This window comes from Lithobates pipiens, unplaced genomic scaffold (assembly GCF_037356315.1).
Source record: "Lithobates pipiens isolate NorthernLeopardFrog02 unplaced genomic scaffold, aLitPip1_a1.2 Scaffold_8, whole genome shotgun sequence".
In the NCBI taxonomy this organism is placed as follows: Eukaryota; Metazoa; Chordata; class Amphibia; order Anura; family Ranidae; genus Lithobates; species Lithobates pipiens.
In genome coordinates, this window is record NW_027507903.1 from 485,795,915 (window position 1) to 485,818,190 (window position 22,276).

At 42.6% G+C, this 22,276-nt stretch overlaps 1 protein-coding gene across 1 annotated transcript in view; it reads left to right on the forward strand.

The window, feature by feature from the left end:
- The window catches only part of SLC6A12 (solute carrier family 6 member 12), a 95,765-nt gene extending 76,873 nt beyond the window's left edge, over nucleotides 1-18,892 (forward strand). The window contains exons 12-15 of the mRNA XM_077468958.1: nucleotides 305-407; nucleotides 495-595; nucleotides 1,637-1,807; nucleotides 15,134-18,892. Coding sequence (XP_077325084.1) covers nucleotides 305-407; nucleotides 495-595; nucleotides 1,637-1,807; nucleotides 15,134-15,280 — 522 coding nt within the window. The 3' untranslated portion in view covers nucleotides 15,281-18,892. The remainder of the gene's footprint in view (nucleotides 1-304; nucleotides 408-494; nucleotides 596-1,636; nucleotides 1,808-15,133) is intronic.
- The last annotated feature ends 3,384 nt before the right edge of the window (nucleotides 18,893-22,276 follow it).

Here is a 22,276-nt window from a genome sequence, read left to right on the forward strand (position 1 = left end):
CCCAAAGTCCTCTGTGTTGCCCTGGGTCTTCTATGCTGTCTTTGGGTCACTTGTGCTTTCCTGGGTCATCCTGGGTCCTTTGCTGTTATGTGACCTTTGTCCTGCCCTGGATACACTATGCTATCTTGAGTCCTCTGTCTGTCTTTGGTCCTCTATGCAGTCCTGTTTCCTATCTGTTGCCCTGAGCCCTCTGTCTCACCCAACACACCAGTTGCATCTATCACAGCTGTGTCTTAAAACAGTGAGACATGATATATAATAGCATGCCTATTTTCCTCTCCTATGATGACATCTCTTTTCACAGGGTGGGATGTACGTCTTCCAGCTTTTTGATTATTATGCCGCCAGTGGGACCTGCTTGCTGCTGGTTGCCATCTTTGAAGTGGTTTGTGTCGCCTGGGTGTATGGTAAGTCAGGGTTTTTTTGTTTTGTTTTTTGTACAAGAGCACTAGCTCAAACTGTATTAAGTATAATTCTTCACTTTTTTTTTCCAGGAGCTGATCGATTCTATGATAATATTGAGGATATGATTGGCTATCGCCCATGGCCGGTGATAAAGTTCTGCTGGTTGGTGGCCACCCCTGCTGTCTGTATGGTGAGTCTTTTAACAGAGAAGATGAGATTGTTGCATGTTTGTTGTATGGTTTGTGGTTATTAATCAAAGCCATTTGCCCACAGCAATACAGACAGTACAACTTGTACTAAGGCCTTTTTTTTAGACCTTTGCTTTCCAAGCTTTTCCATTTTATCCCGTAATAATACTTAAAGGGAGTTATTTTTAAAAGTCAAATCCACTTTGCACTGCAAGTGAACTTGAAAGTACACACTTGGAAGTGCAGTTGCTGTAAATCTAAGGGGTAGATCTGAAATGAGTGGAAGCTCTTCTGATTTTATCATCATATCATGTGCAAGCTAAACTGCTGTTTTTTATTTTCCATGAATGTCGCCCTCGGATCTACAGCGACTTTACTTTCAAATGCACTTGCAGTGCAAAGTGGATTTTCCTTTAGTAAATAACCCCCAAAGTGTTTTTAAAGCCAGGACATTTTTTACCTTAATGCATTCTCAAAATTAACGTAAAAATTGTGCCAGTATTAGTATTGCTCCCTCACGCCCCCTTTTATTTATAAGTTGAGTCCTCGCTCAATCCAGCGATGTGTCCATCTCTAGTGGTTCTCCCCTCTCTCCCAGCATTCATAGTACTGAGAGGCAGCAGAGATAGCCATTCGCTCCTGCTGCTGTCAATCAAATCCTGTGAGAAGGGAGCGGGGGATGGGGCCAAGCTGGATTGAGTGTGTCTATAGATGCATAATGTCCAACTCATAAGCGAGCCCACAGTTGTGCCACAATAGGAAGCAGCTTCCTATGGTGGCGCACCAAAAAGAGAAGGAGCCTACAGCATTGGCAGGGGACCCCAGAAGAGGAGGTCCATGTCTGCTCTGTGCAATACTATTGCACAGAGCAGGAGAGTATAACATATTTGTAATTTTCTTTAAAAAAAATGTAAGCTTGAAAGACTAATAACTCGTAAAAGTTGGCTGACATAAAAGCTATTTCTTGTGAGCTTTCTCATGAAAATGAGTGCCTAATGAGAATATTGTTTCATTGTATCTTTAAAATGCTTCCATCTCTGCAGGGCACCTTCCTCTTCTCCCTAATCAAGTATACGCCCCTGAAGTACAATAATCGCTATGTGTACCCACCATGGGGTTATGCTATTGGCTGGCTCATGGCCATCTCTTCGATGATCTGTATCCCGGTCTACGCCGCATATATTATCCTAAGGACCAAAGGTCCATTCACACAGGTAAGAATGTTCACTACTTTTGTCAAAAGAAATCCTGTGCATTGGACCTAGTTTTAAGTTTTCATTTCAAAATAGGATTCATTTTTGTAGCACCCTGGTATTAAGGAGGGTTGTTAACAAATTTAGTCTGCTAGGTGGTAGCTACAGTGCCTTGAAAAAAGTATTCATACCCCTTGAAATTTTCCACATTTTGTCATGTTACAACCAAAAACATAAATGTATTTTATTGGGATTTTATGTGATAGACCAGCACAAAGTGGCACATAATTGTGATGTGAAAGTAAAATGATAAATGGTTTTCAATTTTTTTTTACAAATAAATATGTGAAAAGTGCGGCGTACATTTGTATTCAGCCCCCCTGAGTCAATACTTTGTAGAACCACATTTCACTGAAATTACAGCTGCAAGCCTTTTTGGGTATGTCTCTACCAGCTTTGCACATCTGGAGAGTGACATTTTTGCCATTCTTCTTTACAAAATAGCTCAAGCTCTGTCAGATTGGATGGAGAATGTCTGTGAACAGAAATTCTCAAGTCTTGCCACAGATTCTTGATTGGATTTAGATTTGCACTTTGACTGGGCCATTCTAACACATGAATATACTTTGATCTATACCATTCCATTGTAGCTCTGGCTGTATGTTTAGGGTCATTGTCCTATTGAAAGGTGAGCCTCTGCTCCAGTCTCAAGTTTTTTGTAGACTCTAACAGGTTTTCTTCTAAGATTGCCCTGTATTTGACTCCATCCATCTCTCCATCATCTCTGACCAGCTTCCCTGTCTCTGCTGAAGAAAAGCATCCCCATGGATGGGATGGTGTGTTCAGGGATGGGATGGGATGGTGTGTTCAGGGTGATGTGCAGTGTTAGTTTTCCACCACACATAGAGTTTTGCTTTTAGGCCAAAAAGTACAATTTTGGTCTCATCTAACCAGAGCACCTTCTCCCACATGTTTGCTGTGTCCCCCACATGGCTTCTTGCAAACTGCAAAAGGGACTTCTTATGGCTTTTTTTCAACAATGGCTTTCTTCTTGCTTCTCTTCCATAAAGTCCAGATTTGTGGAGTGCACAACTAATAGTTGTCCTGTGGACAGATTCTCCCACCTGAGCTGTGGATCTCTGCAGCTCCTCCAGAGTTACCCCGGGCCTCTTGGCTGCTTCTTTGGTTGATGCTCTCCTTGTGAGTTTAGGTGCACGGACCTGTCTTGGTAGGTTTGCAATTGTGCCATACTCTTTCCAGTTTCAGATGATGGATTGAACAGTGGTCCCTGAGATGTTTAAAGCTTGGAATATTTTTTTATAACCTAACCCTGCTTTAAACTTCTCCACAACTTTATCCCTGACTTGTCTGGTGTGTTCCTTGGCCTTCATGATGCTGTTTGTTCACTAAGGTTCTGTAACAAACCTCTGAGGGCTTCACAGAGCAGCTGTATTTATAACGAGATTAAATTACACACAGGTATTTACTAATTAGGTAACTTCTTGAAGGCAATTGATTCCACAAGATTTTAGTTAGGGGTATCAGAGTAAAGGGGGCTTAATACAAATGCACGTCACACTTTCCAGATATTTATTTGTAAAAAAAAAAAATCAAAAATATTTATCATTTTCCTTCTACTTCACAATTATGTGGCACTTTGTGTTGATCTATCACCTAAAATCCCAATAAAATACATTTATGTTTTTGGTTGGAACATGATAAAATGTGGAAAATTTCAAGAGGTATGAATACTTTTTTAAGGCACTATAGCCTGGCTGATTGTTAGGGAGATTCACCAACTTTTCCCTAAATCTGGATTTGGTGCATCTCTCTCTTCTGTCAACAGGTGGCACTGGTGCCTTTGGCATTAGAATGACAAGATCAAAGTAAGTTCAGGATATGAATAGACATAATTCCTCAGCCAATCAGAGTAGCTACTTTGCATGCTGGGATAGTCTATTTAAAGGGGAAGGAGTCTGGTGATTAGTGTTCTTTTAGCCCCAGGCGGAGGCCTGGGGGCTGTATGTGAAGCAGCAGCTGAAGGTTAGGCCTGAAGCCTGAGGCCTAGCCACGTGTGTAGAGGCTCAGCTTGAGTAGTTGCCACAGGTGAAGGAGAAGCAGTTGCCACATGTGCGACCACTCCTGTTATCAGAGGCAAATGAGAACCAGAGCTCAGAGATAAAGGGAACACAGTCATCAGCAAGGAACAACTACTCCTGTTATCAGAGGCCAGGTTTGTGAAGTCTGAAGATGTACCAGAGCAGCCTTTTTCACTAGCCAGGGACCGGGAAGAAGTGGCGAAAGATTCAGCAAAGTCAAGCTAGGGACCCAGCAGAACAGGGTTGGTGGTGCTTACGCGGATTAAGAGGGTTAGCTGAAGAGCCAAGTCAGGGACCCAGTGGGACAGTGTGGGTGACACTTGGTTTGTTGTGGAGGAGCTCAAGGGATTCAGCGGGCAGCTGGGATCTGAAGGTCTGATGAGCAGACTGGGAGCTCAGTGAGAAAATCTACAGTAAAGCCCCATACACACTATCAGATTTTCTGCTGATTTTTGTCTTCAGATTTACCAAAACCATATAATATGAGGTCAAACCTTAGGAATTTCAATTTGTATGCAATCAGGCAGGCGCTTGCACTACATGGTTTTGGTAAATCTAAAGACAAAAACCTGCAGAAAATCTGATAGTGTGTATGGGGCTTAAGAGTCTGTGAGATGTGAGTGAAGATCTGCAAATGGGGACACCGAGTTAAAGGGGTTGTAAAGGTAAATGTTTTTTCACCTTAATGCATTCTATGCATTGAGGTGAAAAAACATCTGACAGTGCCGGTGCCCCCAGCCCCCCCGTTTTACTTACCTGACCCCTCGAAAGTCCCGCGCTCTACCCCCGACAGCCTCTTCGCCACTCAGCCTGGCCGCTGATTGGCTGGAGTGGATGGATTGAAAGCAGCGCAGCCATTGGCTCGCGCTGCTTTCAATCACATCCAATGACGCGGCGCCGGGGGTGGGGCCGTGTGATACAGCGAGCGGCTATAGCCGCCGGCTGTATCACGGCAGTGTGCCCGCAGGTGCTTCTCACCATGCGAGGGAGCTCGCATGAACGTGAGAAGTACCTGCAGGAGGAAGCAGAGACAGCCGCTGAGGGACCCCAGAAGAGCAGGTTCGGAGACACTCTGTACAAAACGAGCTGCACAGTGGCGGTAAGTATAACATGTTTGTTATTTGTAAAAAAAAAAAAAAAAACTTTACAATCCCTTTAAGTGTTCAGATCTACATTAAAGTTGAAGAGTTCAGTTGCCATAGGAGACAACAGTTCTACAAATACAGTGCTGCAACCAACTTAAAGGCCCTCAACCTGTATAGTTGTCTGCCTACTTTTTCTCTGAGTCTGCCAATTGCTATTACATCTGCCCAAGGGTGTTCTGGCCCTAACCCTCTCTCCACCAGTTCTGTTTAAGAGACAATAAATCTTTTTCTTGCATCCAAAAAGTGACTGGTGCCCATGTTTCTAACTTGCACTACACCCATTATGCCTAGTAACCCATACTGTGAAGAGGGTTGTCAGCTCTCCCTGGCCCTGAAGGTCACCACTAGACCTGCAGAGGTCGGGGCTACACTTTATTGACATATCTTATCACACAACAAAGAGACAGGGTAAGAAGGAAATTTGTAATTGAAAACTGGCACATACGCCAATCAGCCATAATTTTATGACCACTGACAGGTTAAGTGATTATTTTGTTACTATTGCATCTTAAAGTACATGGGATATATTAGGCAACAAGTAAACATGTTGCCTTTGAAGTTGAATCATGTGGATGACCGGGTGCGTGTGCATTGCTTACCTGGGGAAGAGATGGCACCAGGATCCAGTATAGGATGAAGACAAGCAAGTGGAGGCAGTGTAATGTTTTGGGCAATGTTCTGTTGGGATACTTACATAGTTAGTCAGGTTGAAAAAAGACACAAGTCCATCTAGTTCAACCAAAAAAAAAAAAAAATACAATCCCATATACACAATCTTATACCCACAGTTGATCCAGAGGAAGGCAAAAAAAGCTTGCCAGAACCACCTCTGGAGGAAGTCTATTCCACATTTTCACAGCTCTTACTGTGAAGAAACCTTTCCATATTTGGAGATGAAATCTTTTTTCCTCTAGACGTAAAGCCCCCTTGTTCTCTGTGATGACCTTGAAGTGAATAACTCAACACCAAGTTCATTATATGGACCACTTATGTATTTGTACATGTTAATCATATCCCCCCTTAGTCTCCTCTTCTCAAGAGGGAATAGATTCAGTTCCTCTAATCTTTCCTAATAGCTGAGTTCCTCCATGCCTCTTATCAGTTTGGTTGCCCTTCTCTGCACTTTCTCCAGTTACCCGATATTCTTTTTGAGAACTGGTGCCCAAAACTGAACTGCATATTCCAGATGAAGTCTTACCAATGATGGGGCAAAATGATATCTCTCTCTCTGGAGTCCATACTTCTTTTAATACAAGAAAGGGCTTTGCTCGCTTTGGAAACCGCAGCTTGGCATTGCATGCTATTATTGAGCTTCTGATCTACCAAAACCCCCAGATCCTTCTCCACCATTGATCCCCCCCAGTTGTAATCCCCCTAGTATGTAGGAAGCATGCATATGTTTATCCCCCCCAGTGCATAACTTTTCATTTATCAACATTAAACCTCATTTGCCACTTAGTTGCCCAATTAGACAGAGCATTTAGGTCGGCTTGTAAATTGGAGACATCCTGTAAGGACGTTATTCCACTGCATAGCTTAGGGGTTGATTTACTAAAGGCAAATAGACTGTGCACTTTTGAAGTGCATGTGCAGATGCTCCAGAGCTTAGTAAATGAGGGAGAGCTCTATTGACTTCCATTATCCAATAATGTGCAAGCAAAAATGCTATTTTTTTATTTTCCTTGCATGTGATTTTTTTTTTTTTTTGTAAAGTGAAGTTTTACCTCATTTACTAAGCTCTGGAGCAACTGCACTTGCAGAGTAACTGCACTTTCAAAAGTGCACAGGCTATTTGCTTTTATTAAATCAACCCCTTAGTGTCATCTGCAAGGACAGAAATCATACTTTTAATCCCAGACCCAATATCATTCATAAAGATATTAAAAAGTAAGGGTCCCAACACTAAACCTTGGGGTTCACCACTAATAACCTTAGACCATTCAGAGTAAGAATCATTAACCACTACTCTCTGAATTCTGTCTTTTAGCCAGTTTTCTATCCATTTACAAATTGATCTCGACAAGCCTGTAGACTTTACTTTACACCTGAGCCGTATGTAAGGAACTGTGCCAAATGCTTTTGCAAAGTCCAGGTATACCCAAGTCCACAGCCATCCCTCTGTCCAAGGTTTTATTTACCTCCTCATAAAAAGAAATCGGATTTGTTTGACAACTTCTGTCTTTCATGAATCCATGCTGTCTGTTGCTTAAAATATTTTTTTCCAGCAAGAACTCGTCTATGTGGTCTTTTATTTAACTCTCCAGTATCTTCCCAACTATAGAAGTTAAACGAACAGATCTATAGTTGGCAAAGACTTTGATCCCTTTTTAACCACTTAACAACTGGGCACTTACTTTCGGTGCTCTAAAAATTTTGAATGACAATTGCTCAGTCATGCAACACTGTACCCAAATTAATGTTTTCTCCTTTTTTTTCATGCACATAGAGCTTTCTTTTGGTGGTATTTGATCACCTCTGAGTTTTTTATTTTTTTGCGCTATAAATGAAAAAAGACCAAAAATTTTGAAAAAAAAAAGCATTTTTCTTTGTTTCTGTGATAACATTTTGCAAATTATAAATTTTTCTTCATAAATTTTGGCCACAATTTATACCGCTACATATCTTTGGTAAAAATAACCCAAATTACAGGATATTATTTGGTCTTTATGAAAGTTAAGCTGGCCATACACCTATAGATTATCTGCAGATTTTCTATGGTTAGATGGAAAAAGTGGGAGATTCCTCCATCCACACAGTTTAGAGAACAATGAGAAATCTGTTGCACTTTTTCCATCTAACCATAGAAAATCTGAAGATAATCTATAGGTGTATGGCCAGCTTTAGAGAGTCTACAAGCTGTGGTGCAAATCATAAAAAATTGATCACACCTGATGTACTGGTGGCCTCTCTCATTTCTTGCGAGCCGAACAAGCCAGGAAAGTACAAATACATTCCATTCCAAGGTATTTAGTAAGAGGTATGGTGAGGTTTTTGATGTTGTCATTTTTTCCCCACATATGGCACTGATACGTGTCACTGATGACAGATGGCACTAATACGTGGCACTGATGACACGTGACACTGATGACAGATGGCACTAATATGTGGCCCTGATGACACGTGGCACTGATGACAGATGGCACTTATACGTGGCACTGATGACACGTGGCACTGATGACAGATGGCACTAATACGTGGCACTGATGACACATGACACTGATGACAGATGGCACTGATACGTGGCATTGATGACACGTGACACTGATAACAGATGGCATGTGACACTGAAAGGTGGCACTGATACGTGGCACTGATGACAGATGGCACTAATATGTGGCACTGATGACAGATGACACTTATACGTGGCACTGATGACAGATAGCACTTATACGTGGCACTGGGGACAGATGGCACTGACAGGTGGCACTGGGGACAGATGGCACTGACAGGTGGCACTGGGGAAAGATCATCTCTCATTGGACACGCCGATCTCGCTGTAAACGGCCGCTGTGATTGGCCATTTACAGCGATCTGTGACTGGCTGTGTCCAAAGGACACGGCCAGCACAGGATTTCCCCGATGCGAGCTTGCGGGAGCACGCATCGAGGAAGTAAACAGGAGGACATCCAGGGACGGCCTCCCGGCAATTGGCGTCCTCGCTGCAGCCGTCTTTCGCCTATAGCGCGGGTGCCTAGTGGTTAAATATGGGCACCACAATGGAATCAATCCAGTGGCACCATTCCAGTCATGAACGAGTCCCTAAATATTAGAAACAATGGCCTTGAAATGACAGCGCTCAATTTTTTTTGCATCTGTGGGTGGATGCAATCTGGTCCAGGTGCTTTATTCACCTTTATTGTGTCTAAACATTTCTGGACCATATCACTTTTGAGCCATTGTGGATCATTTGGGGTGGTGTCACTACCACCCCCACCACTACTTGGTTTTGCCATTGATGTGTATGTTACTTTAACACCTCCCAGAGTCAAGAAATTGTCCATCAGTGGCAGCTGGTGAGACCCCCCCCCCCCCGGGGCGGCCGGCGACACGGCACTGCTACCAACCCCCCTCCCCCCAGTGGTGCGGCACTACCACCGCTCACAGGCGGCGGGTAGTCTGACTTACCCAATCTATGTGGCGGGCTGTGGTGTCCTCCAGCATGGTCCTTGTGGGGTGCAAGCAGCGGCTCCAGTTTTTCACTCCTCCACCGACTTCCTCTACCGTGTGAAAAAGTATATATTTTTATTGTATTGGGACTTTATATGATGCAAAGGTCTAATAGGCCAAATGCCTCCCTCCCTATTTAATGACAAAAAGGGGGGGAGGGACAAAGGTTGGGACTTTAAATGAAGCTCGTGTCTGCAAAAGAGTACAATAATTGTAAATAAATATATAAAAATATATTGATATTTATTAGTTGATAAACTTAGTAACATGGGTAAAACAGTAATGCATCATGATAGTAACTAGCACGGTGCAATTGGGTAAGTGCAGTTGATACTAAGATATACAAAATTGTATAAAACCAAAAATAGTAAACAATAATACATGACTAAATTAATTGACAAAGTTCATATATATATACATTCATGCACATGTATGGATGATACAATTATATAAAAGATAGTTAATGACAGATAGTCTCCAAGTTAGCTCCAGCACAAAACCTGCAGAGGGGCAGAACCCCATAATGAGTTGTATATGGAAGCTAAAACCATAGGATGTCTGATCAATATGGCTGATTGAATATAGGTGTATTGGTAGAAATGGAGCGCGGCTACTAGTGGCTCGATGCGTTTCGTGGCTGGATGGTTGCCACTCATCAGGAGCGGGCACACGGTAATTGGTAAAACTGTGTATGCGAGATGCCATGAGCTTCATTTAAAGTCCCAACCCCTGTCCCTCCCCCCTCTTTTTTCCTCTGCTGTGTGTCTCCTCTCTCTTCCGCCTAAGCCTTAAGCATCCGATAGGATCCCCTGACGATTTGGCCAATCGGGAAACAGGTCTCACGGGAGGAATTTTAGTGTGAAAATAGTGGACATTTATTTGCTATTGTCACACAACTGGGTGGACTCTGAGCGCAATGCTCTGCTCTCAGAGTCCACCCTTTTTTTGAAGCCTATTAGAGCCTCTGGCTCTAATCAGGTGCTTAAAAAAAAACACCCACCCCGCATTGGAATCCATAGTGCGGTGCCCTGATATGTAGACGCATGGATAGGAGAGGCGTTGCCTATGTGCCCTCTATGGATGGGCCGCTGCTGTCCAGTGCTTGCTTTTCTATTTTTATTGAGGGGATAAAACTTGGATAGGGAATAGGGGTATTATGGGATGCCAACTTGACTTTAGAGAACTCTTCATGGACAACTTTTCTATATACAGTCTATATACACTTCTCTGCTTCCTCCAGCACACTTGCTTGCAGAAATCCTAGCTTGGCCCCTGATGTTTAATCCAGCAAAAAGGCAACAGTCAGATTTTGGAATAAAAGCATTTTACAGGCAGGGACCCTGGGCCCCTTGGGTTGTGTAGCAAAATGCAGTGCCAGGCTTACATCCCTGTGGCTACTGATCCCAGTACCACCTTTTCAGGCACTGCCAGCTCATCTGGCTGCAGCTGCCCCTTTCACTAGCCCACCTGTCTACTTCTCCACAACCCTTCCAGATCCTGCACACTCACCAGCCCACCTGGCTGACTTCTCCTGGAGATCTCCTCGACATGCTGACTCTCTCTCTCTGCTGTCCTCACCCCTGCTCCTATGCATCCAGGACAGGAATGACGGCTACAGGGCGGTTGTTTAACTCTGGGAGGCCGTCATATGACGTCCTCCCAGAATTCCGCTCTCGCACGCCCCCTGGGGTGCGCACTCGAGAGCATCCGTGACCACCGGGTCCACAGGACCCGGCGCATCACGGATCACGGTAAACGGACGCTCATCGCGGCCGTTTACCACGTGATCGCTCCGTCAAATGACGGAGTGATCACTTGTAAACAAACCGGCGCCATCTTATGACGCCGGTTCCTCCCTCCCCCTCTCTGTACCGATCGGTACAGCGGAGGGGGAAGAGATCGGTGTTAGCAGCGCTGTGGGCTGCATCAGCAGTGCCCACATCGCTGCTCACCGAAATTTAACCCCTTAATTCCCTGCCATTACTCTGCAATACCCTGCAATACTCTGCATTACTCTGCATTACTCTGCATTACTCTGCAATACTCTGCATTACTCTGCCTTACTCTGCAATACTCTGCAATACTCTGCATTACTCTGCAATACTCTGCAATACTCTGCAATACCCTGCAACACTCTGCAATACCCTGCAACACTCTGCAATACCCTGCAATACCCTGCAACACTCTGCAACACTCTGCAACACTCTGCAATACCCTGCAATACCCTGCAATACTCTGCAACACTCTGCTATACCCTGCAATACTCTGCAACACTCTGCAATACCCAGGGCCATCTTTAATATTGATTGGACCCTGGGCAAAACTTTTCTTGGGCCCCCCATGCAGTTTTGCTCTCCACCTGCTCTGAGACGTACAATAAATAGCAGCTAGACTCAAAATCAGTTTATTGAATCAGATCAGGCAGCTATTGCGATTGGTTGCCGGAGGTTACAGTGTATCATTACCGCTCACTGACTGGTTGCTAGAGGTTACAGCACACATTACAGCGCACTGATTAGTTGCTAGAGGTTACAGCACATGATTTCTGCTTGTTGAGATAACTGTACAGTAATACTGCTCACTGATTCGTTGCTAGAGGTTACAGCACATCATCTCCTCACTCCAGGGGTCATGGTATACATATGGATGTCACCTTTATTTACATATCGATGCAGCTATTTACATATGAATACTGGTTATTTACATGTAAACACAGGGTCTGTAGGTGAGTCATCTGTACACAACAATAGGGCAGAGCTGGGCAGCATTAGTAGCAGTACTTCACACTGAGATATCAGGACACAGCAAGAGACAAGGACATTTAAACTGGGATAGTTGGCAAGTATGTGGCAGCTGCTTTGGGCCCCACAACAATGACAGGGCCCAGGGCAGCTGCCCCTTTTGCCCTGCCTTAAAAACGGCCCTGGCAATACCCTGCAACACTCTGCAATACCCTGCAACGCTCTGAAATACCCTGCAATGCTCTGCAACACCCGCCAATACCCTGCAACACTCTGCAATACCCGCCAATACCCTGCAACACTCTGCAACACCCGCCAATACCCTGCAACACTCTGCAAAGCTCTGCAACACCCGCCAATACCCTGCAACACTCTGCAACACCCGCCAATACCCTGCAACACTCTGCAATGCTCTGCAACACCCGCAAATACCCTGCAACACCCGCCAATACCCTGCAACACTCTGCAATGCTCTGCAACACCCAACAATACCCTGCAACACTCTGCAATGCTCTGCAACACCCGCCAATACCCTGCAACACTCTGCAATGCTCTGCAACACTCGCCAATACCCTGCAACACTCTGCAATGCTCTGCAACACCCGCCAATATCCTGCAATGCTCTGCAATGCAATACTCTGCAACGCCATACTCTGAGATACCCAGCCATACTCGGAGATACCCAGCCATACCCAGCCATAGTCGGTGATACCCTGCAATACCCAGCCATAGACATCCCACCCCTCCCGCCGCCCTCCGGTGCTTCTACCGACTCACCAATACAATCAAAGCCAGAATCTTTTTTTCTTTTTTTTCTTTTTTTTTTTCAGGCTTCCCAGCTTAGTGGTGAGATGCGGGGTCTTATTGACCCCATATCTCACTGTAAAGAGGACCTGTCATGCCATATTCCTATTACAAGGGATGTTTACATTCCTTGTAATAGGAATAAAAGTGATCAAAAAATTTATTTTTGGGGAAAAAAATGTCAAACTAAAATAAAGTAAAATGAACAATAAATTTTTTTTATTTTTTTTAAAGCGCCCCTGTCCCCATGTGCTCGCATGCAGAAGCGAACACATACGTAAGTCCCGCCCACATATGAAAACGGTGTTCAAACCACACATGTGAGGTATCGCTGCGAACGTTAGAGCGAGAGCAATAATTCTAGCCCTAGACCTCCTCTGTAACTCAAAACATATAACCAGTAAAAAAAAATTAAATCGTCGCCTATGGGGATTTTTAAGTAGCGACGTTTGGCGCCATTCCACGAGCGTGTGCAATTTTGAAGAGTGACATGTTAGGTATGTATTTACTCAGCGTAACTTCATCTTTCACATTATGCAAAAATTGGGCTAACTTTACTGTGTTTTTTGTTTTTTTTTTACCACAAAACAGTTTTTTTTCCAAAAAAAAAGCATTCGAAAAATTGCTGCGCAAATACCGTGCGAGATAAAAAGTTGCAACGACCACCATTGTATTCTCCAGGGTGTTTGCTAAAAATATATATATATATATATATATATATATATATATATATATATAATGTTTTGGGATTCTATGTAATTTTCTAGCAAATAAATGATGATTTTTACATGTAGGAGAGAAATGTCAGAATTGTCCTGGGTGCTCCAGAACGCCTGATGGCGCTCCCTGCATGTTAGGCCTCTGTATGCTGCCACGCTGTGTAAAAGTCTCACACATGTGGTATCGCCGTACTCGGGAGTAATAGCAGAATGTGTTTTGGGGTGTAATTTGTGGTATGCATATGCTGTGTGTGAGAAATAAAATGATAATATGACAATTTTGTGAAAAAAAAAAAAAGTATAAAAATCTTGATTTTGCAAAGAATTGTGGGAAAAAATGACAACTTCAAAAAACTTACCATGCCTCTTACTAAATACCTTGGAATGTCTTCTTTCCAAAAAGGGGTCATTTGGGGGGTATTTGTACTTTTCTGGCATGTTAGGGTCTCAAGAATTGAAATAGGCCGTCAGTACTTCAGGTGTGATCAATTTTCAGATATTGGCACCATAGCTTGTGGACTCTATAACTTTCACAAAGACCAAATAATATCCACCAATTTGTACTTATTTTTACCAAAGATATGTAGTGGTATAAATTTTGGCCAAAATTTATGAAAAAAAAATTACTAATCTGCTAAATTTTATAACAGAAACAAAGAAAATTTCATTATTTTACAGAATTTTCTGTATTTTTTCTTTTATAGCACAAAAAATAAAAAACCCAGCGGTGATTAAATACCACCAAAAGAAAGCTCCATTTGTGTGAAAAAAAGGACAAAAATTTCATATAGGTCCAGTGTTGCATGACTGAGTAATTGTCATTCAAAATGTGAGAGCACCGAAAGCTGAAAATTGGTCTGGTTATTAAGGGTGTTTAAAGTGGAAGTAAACTCCCCTGTTGTTTTCAGCCAAGGAAGCCGCCATCTTTGCCTCTGTTTAATCTTCAACTGCTATGGTGCTGCACATGTGATTGGTTATGACACCAGCCATTGGATGGTTTGATAGTTTGGCTGAGAGCACAGCCAATGAGCAGTGAGCATTCCCGGCATGACTTTATTTTTTAACTGTTTAAATCGATGAGTTTACTTCCACTTTAAGTGCCCAGTGGTCAAGTGGTTAACCTAAACTGCAAAAGGAGATCTTTACTGTCAGAGCTAAAATTTAAGATAAGGAACTCCCTTCCACATTTGGTGTTGCCAGCGAGAAGTGTTGATAATTAAAAAAAAAAAAAAAACGCTTAGATGGGCATTTTAGCAAATGGAATATACAGGCATATGGGAAATGGTAGTGACAAACACATACAGGTTGAACTGGGTGGACTGATGTCTTTATTCCATATACCAACAATGTAATTAGAATTAACCATGCATTTATTTCATAAACCTTATAAAGATCACACAACATATCAGACTCCCTGTATTTGATAATGTTTTTAATGTGCTCTTAATGTATACAATAGAATATTTGTTTATATAGTCTCAGCTTATGAACTTTAATGTTATTAGTGTTTTTGATTATGGTTGATTTTTGCTTCATGTTTGCTTATATAAACATACAGTATAACTAATATAGCCTTTTTGACTGGGTTGAGCTACAAAAAGCAGTTTTGTGTGAGTTCATTTTTCTTTTACGAGGGATAGAAGTGTAAAATATATGTTCTGTCTCCTGACAGAGGCTGAAGCAGCTGGTGACCCCTCATGCTGACCTTCCTCAGCCAAAGAAATATTTGTCAGACTGCGACAGCACAAGGAAATGCGGAGCATTGAGCATGGAAGTCAAGGATGGACTTATTGCTCCTGACAAAGAGACACGGTTCTGATGTAGGAAGAAAAATCCAGTACAGTAATCCAGGGACCGGATAAGAAGAAGGACTTTACTGCCCAGTCTATACATGGACTTCTAACAGAACCTACAGCTCCAACATTTTACTTGTCTCATCCTTTCCTATGTTTTTGTATCTTCACCAGTGGGTTGTGTCCCTAAAAGGGGTCCCAGTCTAAAGCCTGGGTTCGCCAAATTATCACATATAACTAACCTTCTGTGGGGGTTTAGCAGCCCTGTTTGTTGATGGAAAAGTGGTGGTCCCAGATACATTCGATAGTTTTTTTTAGACCTTTTTTAAAAAAATGAGTAGACCATCCAATTGGTCTCCAGTTCTAGACCGTGTTGTTCACTGTCCGATCTAGCGGGTCCTATACAGTGTCAGTTTGGTCATGCAGTTTTATTAGTTTGATTGAGTTGAAAGTGAGATGTAGATACAATCATAAAAAAGTGGCTAGGTCATCAGATGCCTCTTTGGAAAAGTTGAAAGATGTTGTAATAATCAAAGAGCAATGTCTTTCTCCATTTTAAGATTAGATACAGCTGTTTGGGTTTTAATCATGCCCATTTTGATGGGGCTGAATGCTACCATCAAAGGATCTTTTGTATATAAACAAGCACTCAAATCCAGTCTTATCTTGGAACTATCTGTGGGCCAGTTGTGTGAAATAACCAAAAGCAAGAAACAGTTGTATTCCATATAAACCTTATTGGATTGTAGAATAGTTCTTATCCATTACCCTGTTTTTTCACCACGCCAATATTTTTTCAGTTCCAGTATATCTTGGACTTAACAGCACATACAGTAAATTGAATTCTGATGGATTTCTGTTACAAGCATTTGGCTACCACCAGAAGGCAGTGTGGTAGCATTCCTCCAGCGTGCCCAGTGCCAGTGCTTTGTGAATAACCAGGTGACCAACCCAGAGATATTAGATGTATAGTAAATAGAAAGTCACATGGTTTTCTGGCAGTCCCTGGAAAAGCTATATTATTAGGTTTTATATTGACTTCATAAATAGGAGTGACTAGTTTCCTAATTGTTTTTTTTTTTTCTTTGTATTATTTTTTGTATGCTGCTAGTGATTACACCTTATTGTGAGATCTACTTTGCATCACAATTTTATCACTTCAGTGCATTGTAAGGAGTAGGTAGGTGTAAAATTTGAGTATATATAAAGACAAAACTTTTTGTTTCGGTTAGTTTTGGATGGAGTGAGGAAGTGCCTGTATCCACGCTGGGGAGATTCATCCTCTCTATCTGTCCTGGTTATCAATGTCTCCAGTACCCAACGTGATGGTAAATCCAAAATTGTAGGGCTTATTTACATATTGGCAGAGGTTAATGTGCATGTGTTAACACGTATTATGTTGCCTGATTCTTTTTTTTTTGTAGTGCAACATACTACAGTGTGCTATTTTACCTTGTGGCATTTGACAACACAGGTGCATTGCCTCAACGCGTTCGGGTGCCATTCAAAAGTGAATGGCACCACAACGCAGTAAGGCATTTTGTATGTCTTTCCATGTGCTTCAAAAAAGTGCACATTACTCAGACACAATGGGGGTTATTTATGAAAAGCAAATCCACTTTGCACTGAAAGTGCACTTGGAAATGCAGTTGCTTTAAATCTAAGGGGTAGATCTGAAATGAGTGGAATCTCTGCTGATTTTATCAGCCAATCATGTGCAAGCTAAAATGCTGTTTTTTATTTTCCTTGTATGTCCTTCTCGGATCTACAGCGACTTTAATCCCAAGTGCACTTTCAGTGCAAAGTGTATTTTTCTTTAGTAAATAACCCCCAATGTTTGAATGAGCCCTTAGCCCTTGTACACACGGTCAGAGATTCCGACGAAATGTGTCCTATCGGACCGTTTTGTCGGATAATCCGACTGTGTGTGGTCTGCATCGGACTTTTTCCGTCGGAATATCCGTCGGACCCAATTTTGCAACTTGTTGGAAATATTTTCCGACAAACTGGTCCGATCGGACATACTCCGATCATGTGTAGAGAATTCCGATCGGACAAAGTGCCACGCATGCTCAGATCAAATTCCTACACCAAAGCTATTGGCTACTAGCGTGAACGTAGTCCCGTTGTAACGAAATAACGTAATCACGTCGGATTTTCCGACAACTTTGTCCGACCGTGTGTATGCAACAGTTTCGGACAAAATCCGTCGGAAAAAATACAATGGATTTGGTTGGCAGAATGTCTGACCGTGTGTACAAGGGCTTAGAGTTTTCACAAGAACAAGAGGTAATGTAGGAGGAAATCTTTAAGGCCTTGTTCACAGGTGATATACCAATGCGTATGTCCATCTAGGACCATGTTTACCTGCATGAGGACGCAGTAGTGCTCCTTGCAGGCAGTTTAATTTTTGTCATTTGGGATGCAGTGGCTGATCGGACACAGACACTGCTCCCAATCTGACATATGTGTGGATGCACAGCCCTGAATGCACACTGTCTGCTTTGGGGGCCAAGCACCCACATGGATGTCAGATTGGGAGCAGTGTCTGTCTGTCGAGAAGCTGCATCCCAATTAACATAAATGGCATTGCCTGCATGGGGGCTGCATGATACACCAATGCACCCCTGTGTGCGTAAACACAGCCCTCCATGGGCATATGCTTTAGTGCGCTCTGTGTGAATAAGGCATAAATGGGGACGCCTGTTTCAGTGATAACTGTTTAAAAAGGGAAATACCCTAATGCCACGTACACACGACCAGTTTTTCCGTCAGAATACTCTGACGGTCTTTCCGACGGAGTTCCGCTGAAACTGACTGGCCTAGACACGATCACACCAAAGTCCGATCATTTAGAACGCAATGACGTACGATGAGACTAGAAAAAGGAAGTTCAATAGCCAGTAGCCAATAGCTGCCCTTGCGTCGTTTTTGGTCTGTCGGACTTGCAAACAGACAAATGGTTTTCCCAATAGGAATTGATTCTGTCGGAAAGATTTAAAACATGTTCTATTTCTAGGTCCATCAGAATTTTCGAAAGAAAAAGTCAGATGTAGCCCACACACAATCGGAATATCTGATGAAATGATTGCGCTGGACCTTTTCTGCCGGAAAGTCCGACCGTGTGTACACGCCATAAGGGGGACAGGAAGTAAGAGCAGGGCTTGGTCAAAGGATAGGCAGAAGAGGGGAGATTTTCCAGACATGACGAAGACAACCAGATTTGGTCTAAACTAAAAAGGTTTTGGCTTTCTATTCACTTTCATGGTATCCGTTTCATGAAATGGGCATAGGGAGACATTGAACCTTACTAAGGCTTTCCTTTACAATGAATCAACAGCATTGCAATGACTTTCCCAGATTTAGCTCTATTTTAACAGGAGACTTGTTCACACCAGCAGCCGTTGCACAGTGCACTTCCCAACACAAGAACAAGGCAATTAACTGTATGTCCTACGGCTTTAGTTCACACCAATGCACTGAAATGTGTTTTAACCACGCATTGCAGCGTACAATCACAGCGCACACCAGTGCACAATAACATGCGCTGTGTGATGTGAACAAGCCCTCATTGGAAAGGTTTGACCTCAGCCTGTTTATTCTAATGTTGCAATAAAATTTTTGAATTCCAGTTAAAACTTTTGTCTTTTTGTCTTTTGTCTTTGGTCTTGGATCAACATGAGAAGTGAAAATCTCTAAAGTTTTCTATGTTGTCTGTGACCCAGTTGGGAGATGTGGCTAACACTGATCCACTCTCAGCTTAAGGAAATGTTTAAGTTTAGAATGATATGGTCCTGTAATTCTAATAATCTACTGAGGAGATCTCACTTTTTGTCCTCAAATGGCCAGTTTCACAGCTTCAGCTTTTATAATGCAGTACGAACAGTAGCCTTTTATAAAAATTTCTGCAAGCTTCAAGTAGATTTCTCGAAATTTTTAAAGTTCTTGTAAAGGCGAAAGGTTTTTTTTTTACCTGCATGTATTTTATGTACGCATGCAGGTAAAAAAACCTTCAATGTGCAGCTCCCCCCTCTGCCCCCATTAATACTTACCCAAGCCCAATCCCTATCCAGAGATGGGCACAAGAGCAGCGGCTCTTCCGTGTCTCTCTTGGCTAAGACAAAGCAGCGGGAGCCATTGGCTCCCACTTCTGTCAATCACAGCCAGTGAGGAGTGAGCGGTGGCAAAGGCCGAGCGGCTCTCTTTGTGTCTTATGGGAACAAAAAGGCAGCTTGGGTGCGTGCATGCACAAGTGCCCCCATAGCAAGCAGCTTGCTCTAGAGGTACTTTGCAGCAAGGAGCGCCAGCGAGAGACCCTAGAAGAAGAGGACTGGGGCTGCTCTGCGCAAAACGATTGCACAAAGCAAATGAGTATAACATGTTTGTTCATCTTTTAAATTATTTTTTTTAAAGCTGAGCCTTTAGTATCACTTTAAAGCACCCTTTAGCTCCTGTTTGGAAATATTATATACAGATCTTAATGGGATGATTGTCACTTTAAGCAAGCTGCTAGCAGGTTTCAGCAGGCTTTCAATAAGCTTTAAGTAAACAAGCAGCCAGAGAGGCTTCAGTACCAAAGCGGTAATCAGCACTCCCGTTAAGATATGTATTCAACATTTACAAACTGGAGCTGATTGGTACTTTAAACACGTCAACAAAGCTTGCTGAAATGCCCTGCAAATGCTTTGTAAAAGCTTGCTATTCACACTGCTCTTATAAAAGCTAAAACATTTATGAAACAGGCCTTAGAGCAAGATTAAACTGAGGAGCATTTGTCAAGGGCAAAGGAAGACACATTTGGGGTTAATTACTAAAGGCAAGTCCACTTTGCACTACAAATGCAAAGTACACTTGAAATTGCACTGAAAGTGCACTTGTAAGTGCAGTCACTGTAGATGCAAGGGGGACATGCAAGGAAAATAAAAAAATAGCATTTTAGCTTGCACATGATTGGATAATAAAATCAGCAGAGCTTCCCCTCGTTTCGGATCTACTCCTCAGATCTACAGTGACTGCACTTCCAAGTGCACATTCAGTGCAATTTCAAGTGCACTTTGCATTTGTGGTTTGCACTTGTAGTGCAAAGTGGATTTGCTTTTTGTAAATAACCCCCACTGAATAATGACCCAAATTACAAGAAATAGCCAGCATACTGCACAAGTATATCAAAAATTGATAGGGATCTATCAATTACGGCCCTTTCTCCATGTGATAGCAAGGTGTGTGTGCTTGATGCCTGTAATGACAGTGAGAAACCCATATACAGCAAAAAATTATTGGGTACTAACCTGAAAAAAACCTACTGATTTATGTGGTTTCTTCAGACTCCTACACTAGAATGGCAAACACCATGTCAGCGCTTTGTGGCATGCTTTCCAGAAACAGCAATAATAACCTGAATAGGTCCCCCTAACCCTTCTCCATTTTACTGAAAAAAAGTATTTTGTTGCAGATCCACCCACCTGCCTGGACCGACAGCTGGCTCAGTCTCTCAGCATGCCACTGAGAGTCTGAGCAAGCCCCTCCCGACCCCTCCTCAGCCCAGTGCTCCAATGGGCGTTGGAGGGGAAGAGCAGAGAGCCAGTGACTGACAGTCACCTCTCTCTGCTCAGAGGGGAGGGGAGATCTGAGTGATCAGCAATGTTTGATCACACAGTTCTCGGGGTAGAGCTGGTGGGGGACAGCTGCAGCTGGGATCTGGGATCTCTACCAGATTTGACTAATATAAACTAATTCTGTCCCCACATTTAAAAAATGACTCATTGTAAAGAAAATAACATATTTGGCAGAGCCACATTGGCTGAACAATTTTTGGTATCCAACATTTCAGAGTCTTTTTGATGCTTGCGTCCCCTGCTGTGTTCTGTGGTTTCACCCACCAGCTGCTTCTATACGGGAAGTCCTTTATTTTTTTAATGTGCCGAAAAAAGTCACTAAAAGTCTAAAACAACTTAGTCGTCACCCCAAACATTTGGCAACAGCAGTATATGCACCTCTTTGGCACACTACTGCCCTTCGGTTTCAGCGCTGCTGTCTCCTTTTAGAATCTTCATCATTTGACACTTCCAGGAGTGTCAGATGCCTGTGCCCCCTGCTTCACCTTTATCAACACAGGATTCAGCAGTGATGTAGGGGGATGGAACCACAGCGTACTGCAGGGGACACAGGTATCTGAAACTCCCAGAAATATTGAACGACAAAGGGTTTGTTCACAGGTGTGGCTATACTTTGACCCCCCTTCCCCCAAAAAAAGCAATCTGATCACTTTTCAGAGAGCGTTTGACAGGTGGTGAGGAGGCGATATGTTGCTTTTGCATCTTCTGCTTTAACCCTTTAAAATGCCAATTCATCACATGGCAATTGCATGCATCGCATGCATGGACCAATTCACTTGAGTTTGTCATATACAGTACTACCTGCCAAAATCGACGCACCGTAAACTTTTTGCCACCACCGCAAAGCATCACTGCCACAACATATGTACAGCCCCGAATGGCTGCATGCCTTCGTTCAGGTAGAGTGTTGTGGGTCAGCAAAAGCCATGGCTCAACTGTCTGCTTCTACTGTCCCCATGTGAATGGAGGGTAGTAGGAAACATGGGGATATGTATCTTCTTTTGCAGCGTATATATATTTTGCTAAGTGTTTAGACGAGGTTGCTTTAAAGAAAAAAAAAAGAAAAGGAAAAGCTTTATACAGCCCCCCATACAATCATAACTGTATAAAGAGCAGCTCTCCCCCTTGACCGGCATTCTCTTTTTTGGCACTGTATGTGTACTCCATTGCCTATTTTGCCGTGCCTTTGAGCAGGCCCTGAAAAGGATGCCTATGCCACAATATGCAGATTGTAGATTTTGACAGTAGTAGACCCTGGGAAATAAAAACAGAAATATTATAAAATATATATATATATATATATATATATATATATATATATATGTATATGTATATGTGTATATATATATATATATATATATATATATATAATTTTTTTTTTTTTCTTCTGTGTTTTTATTTCTCTTA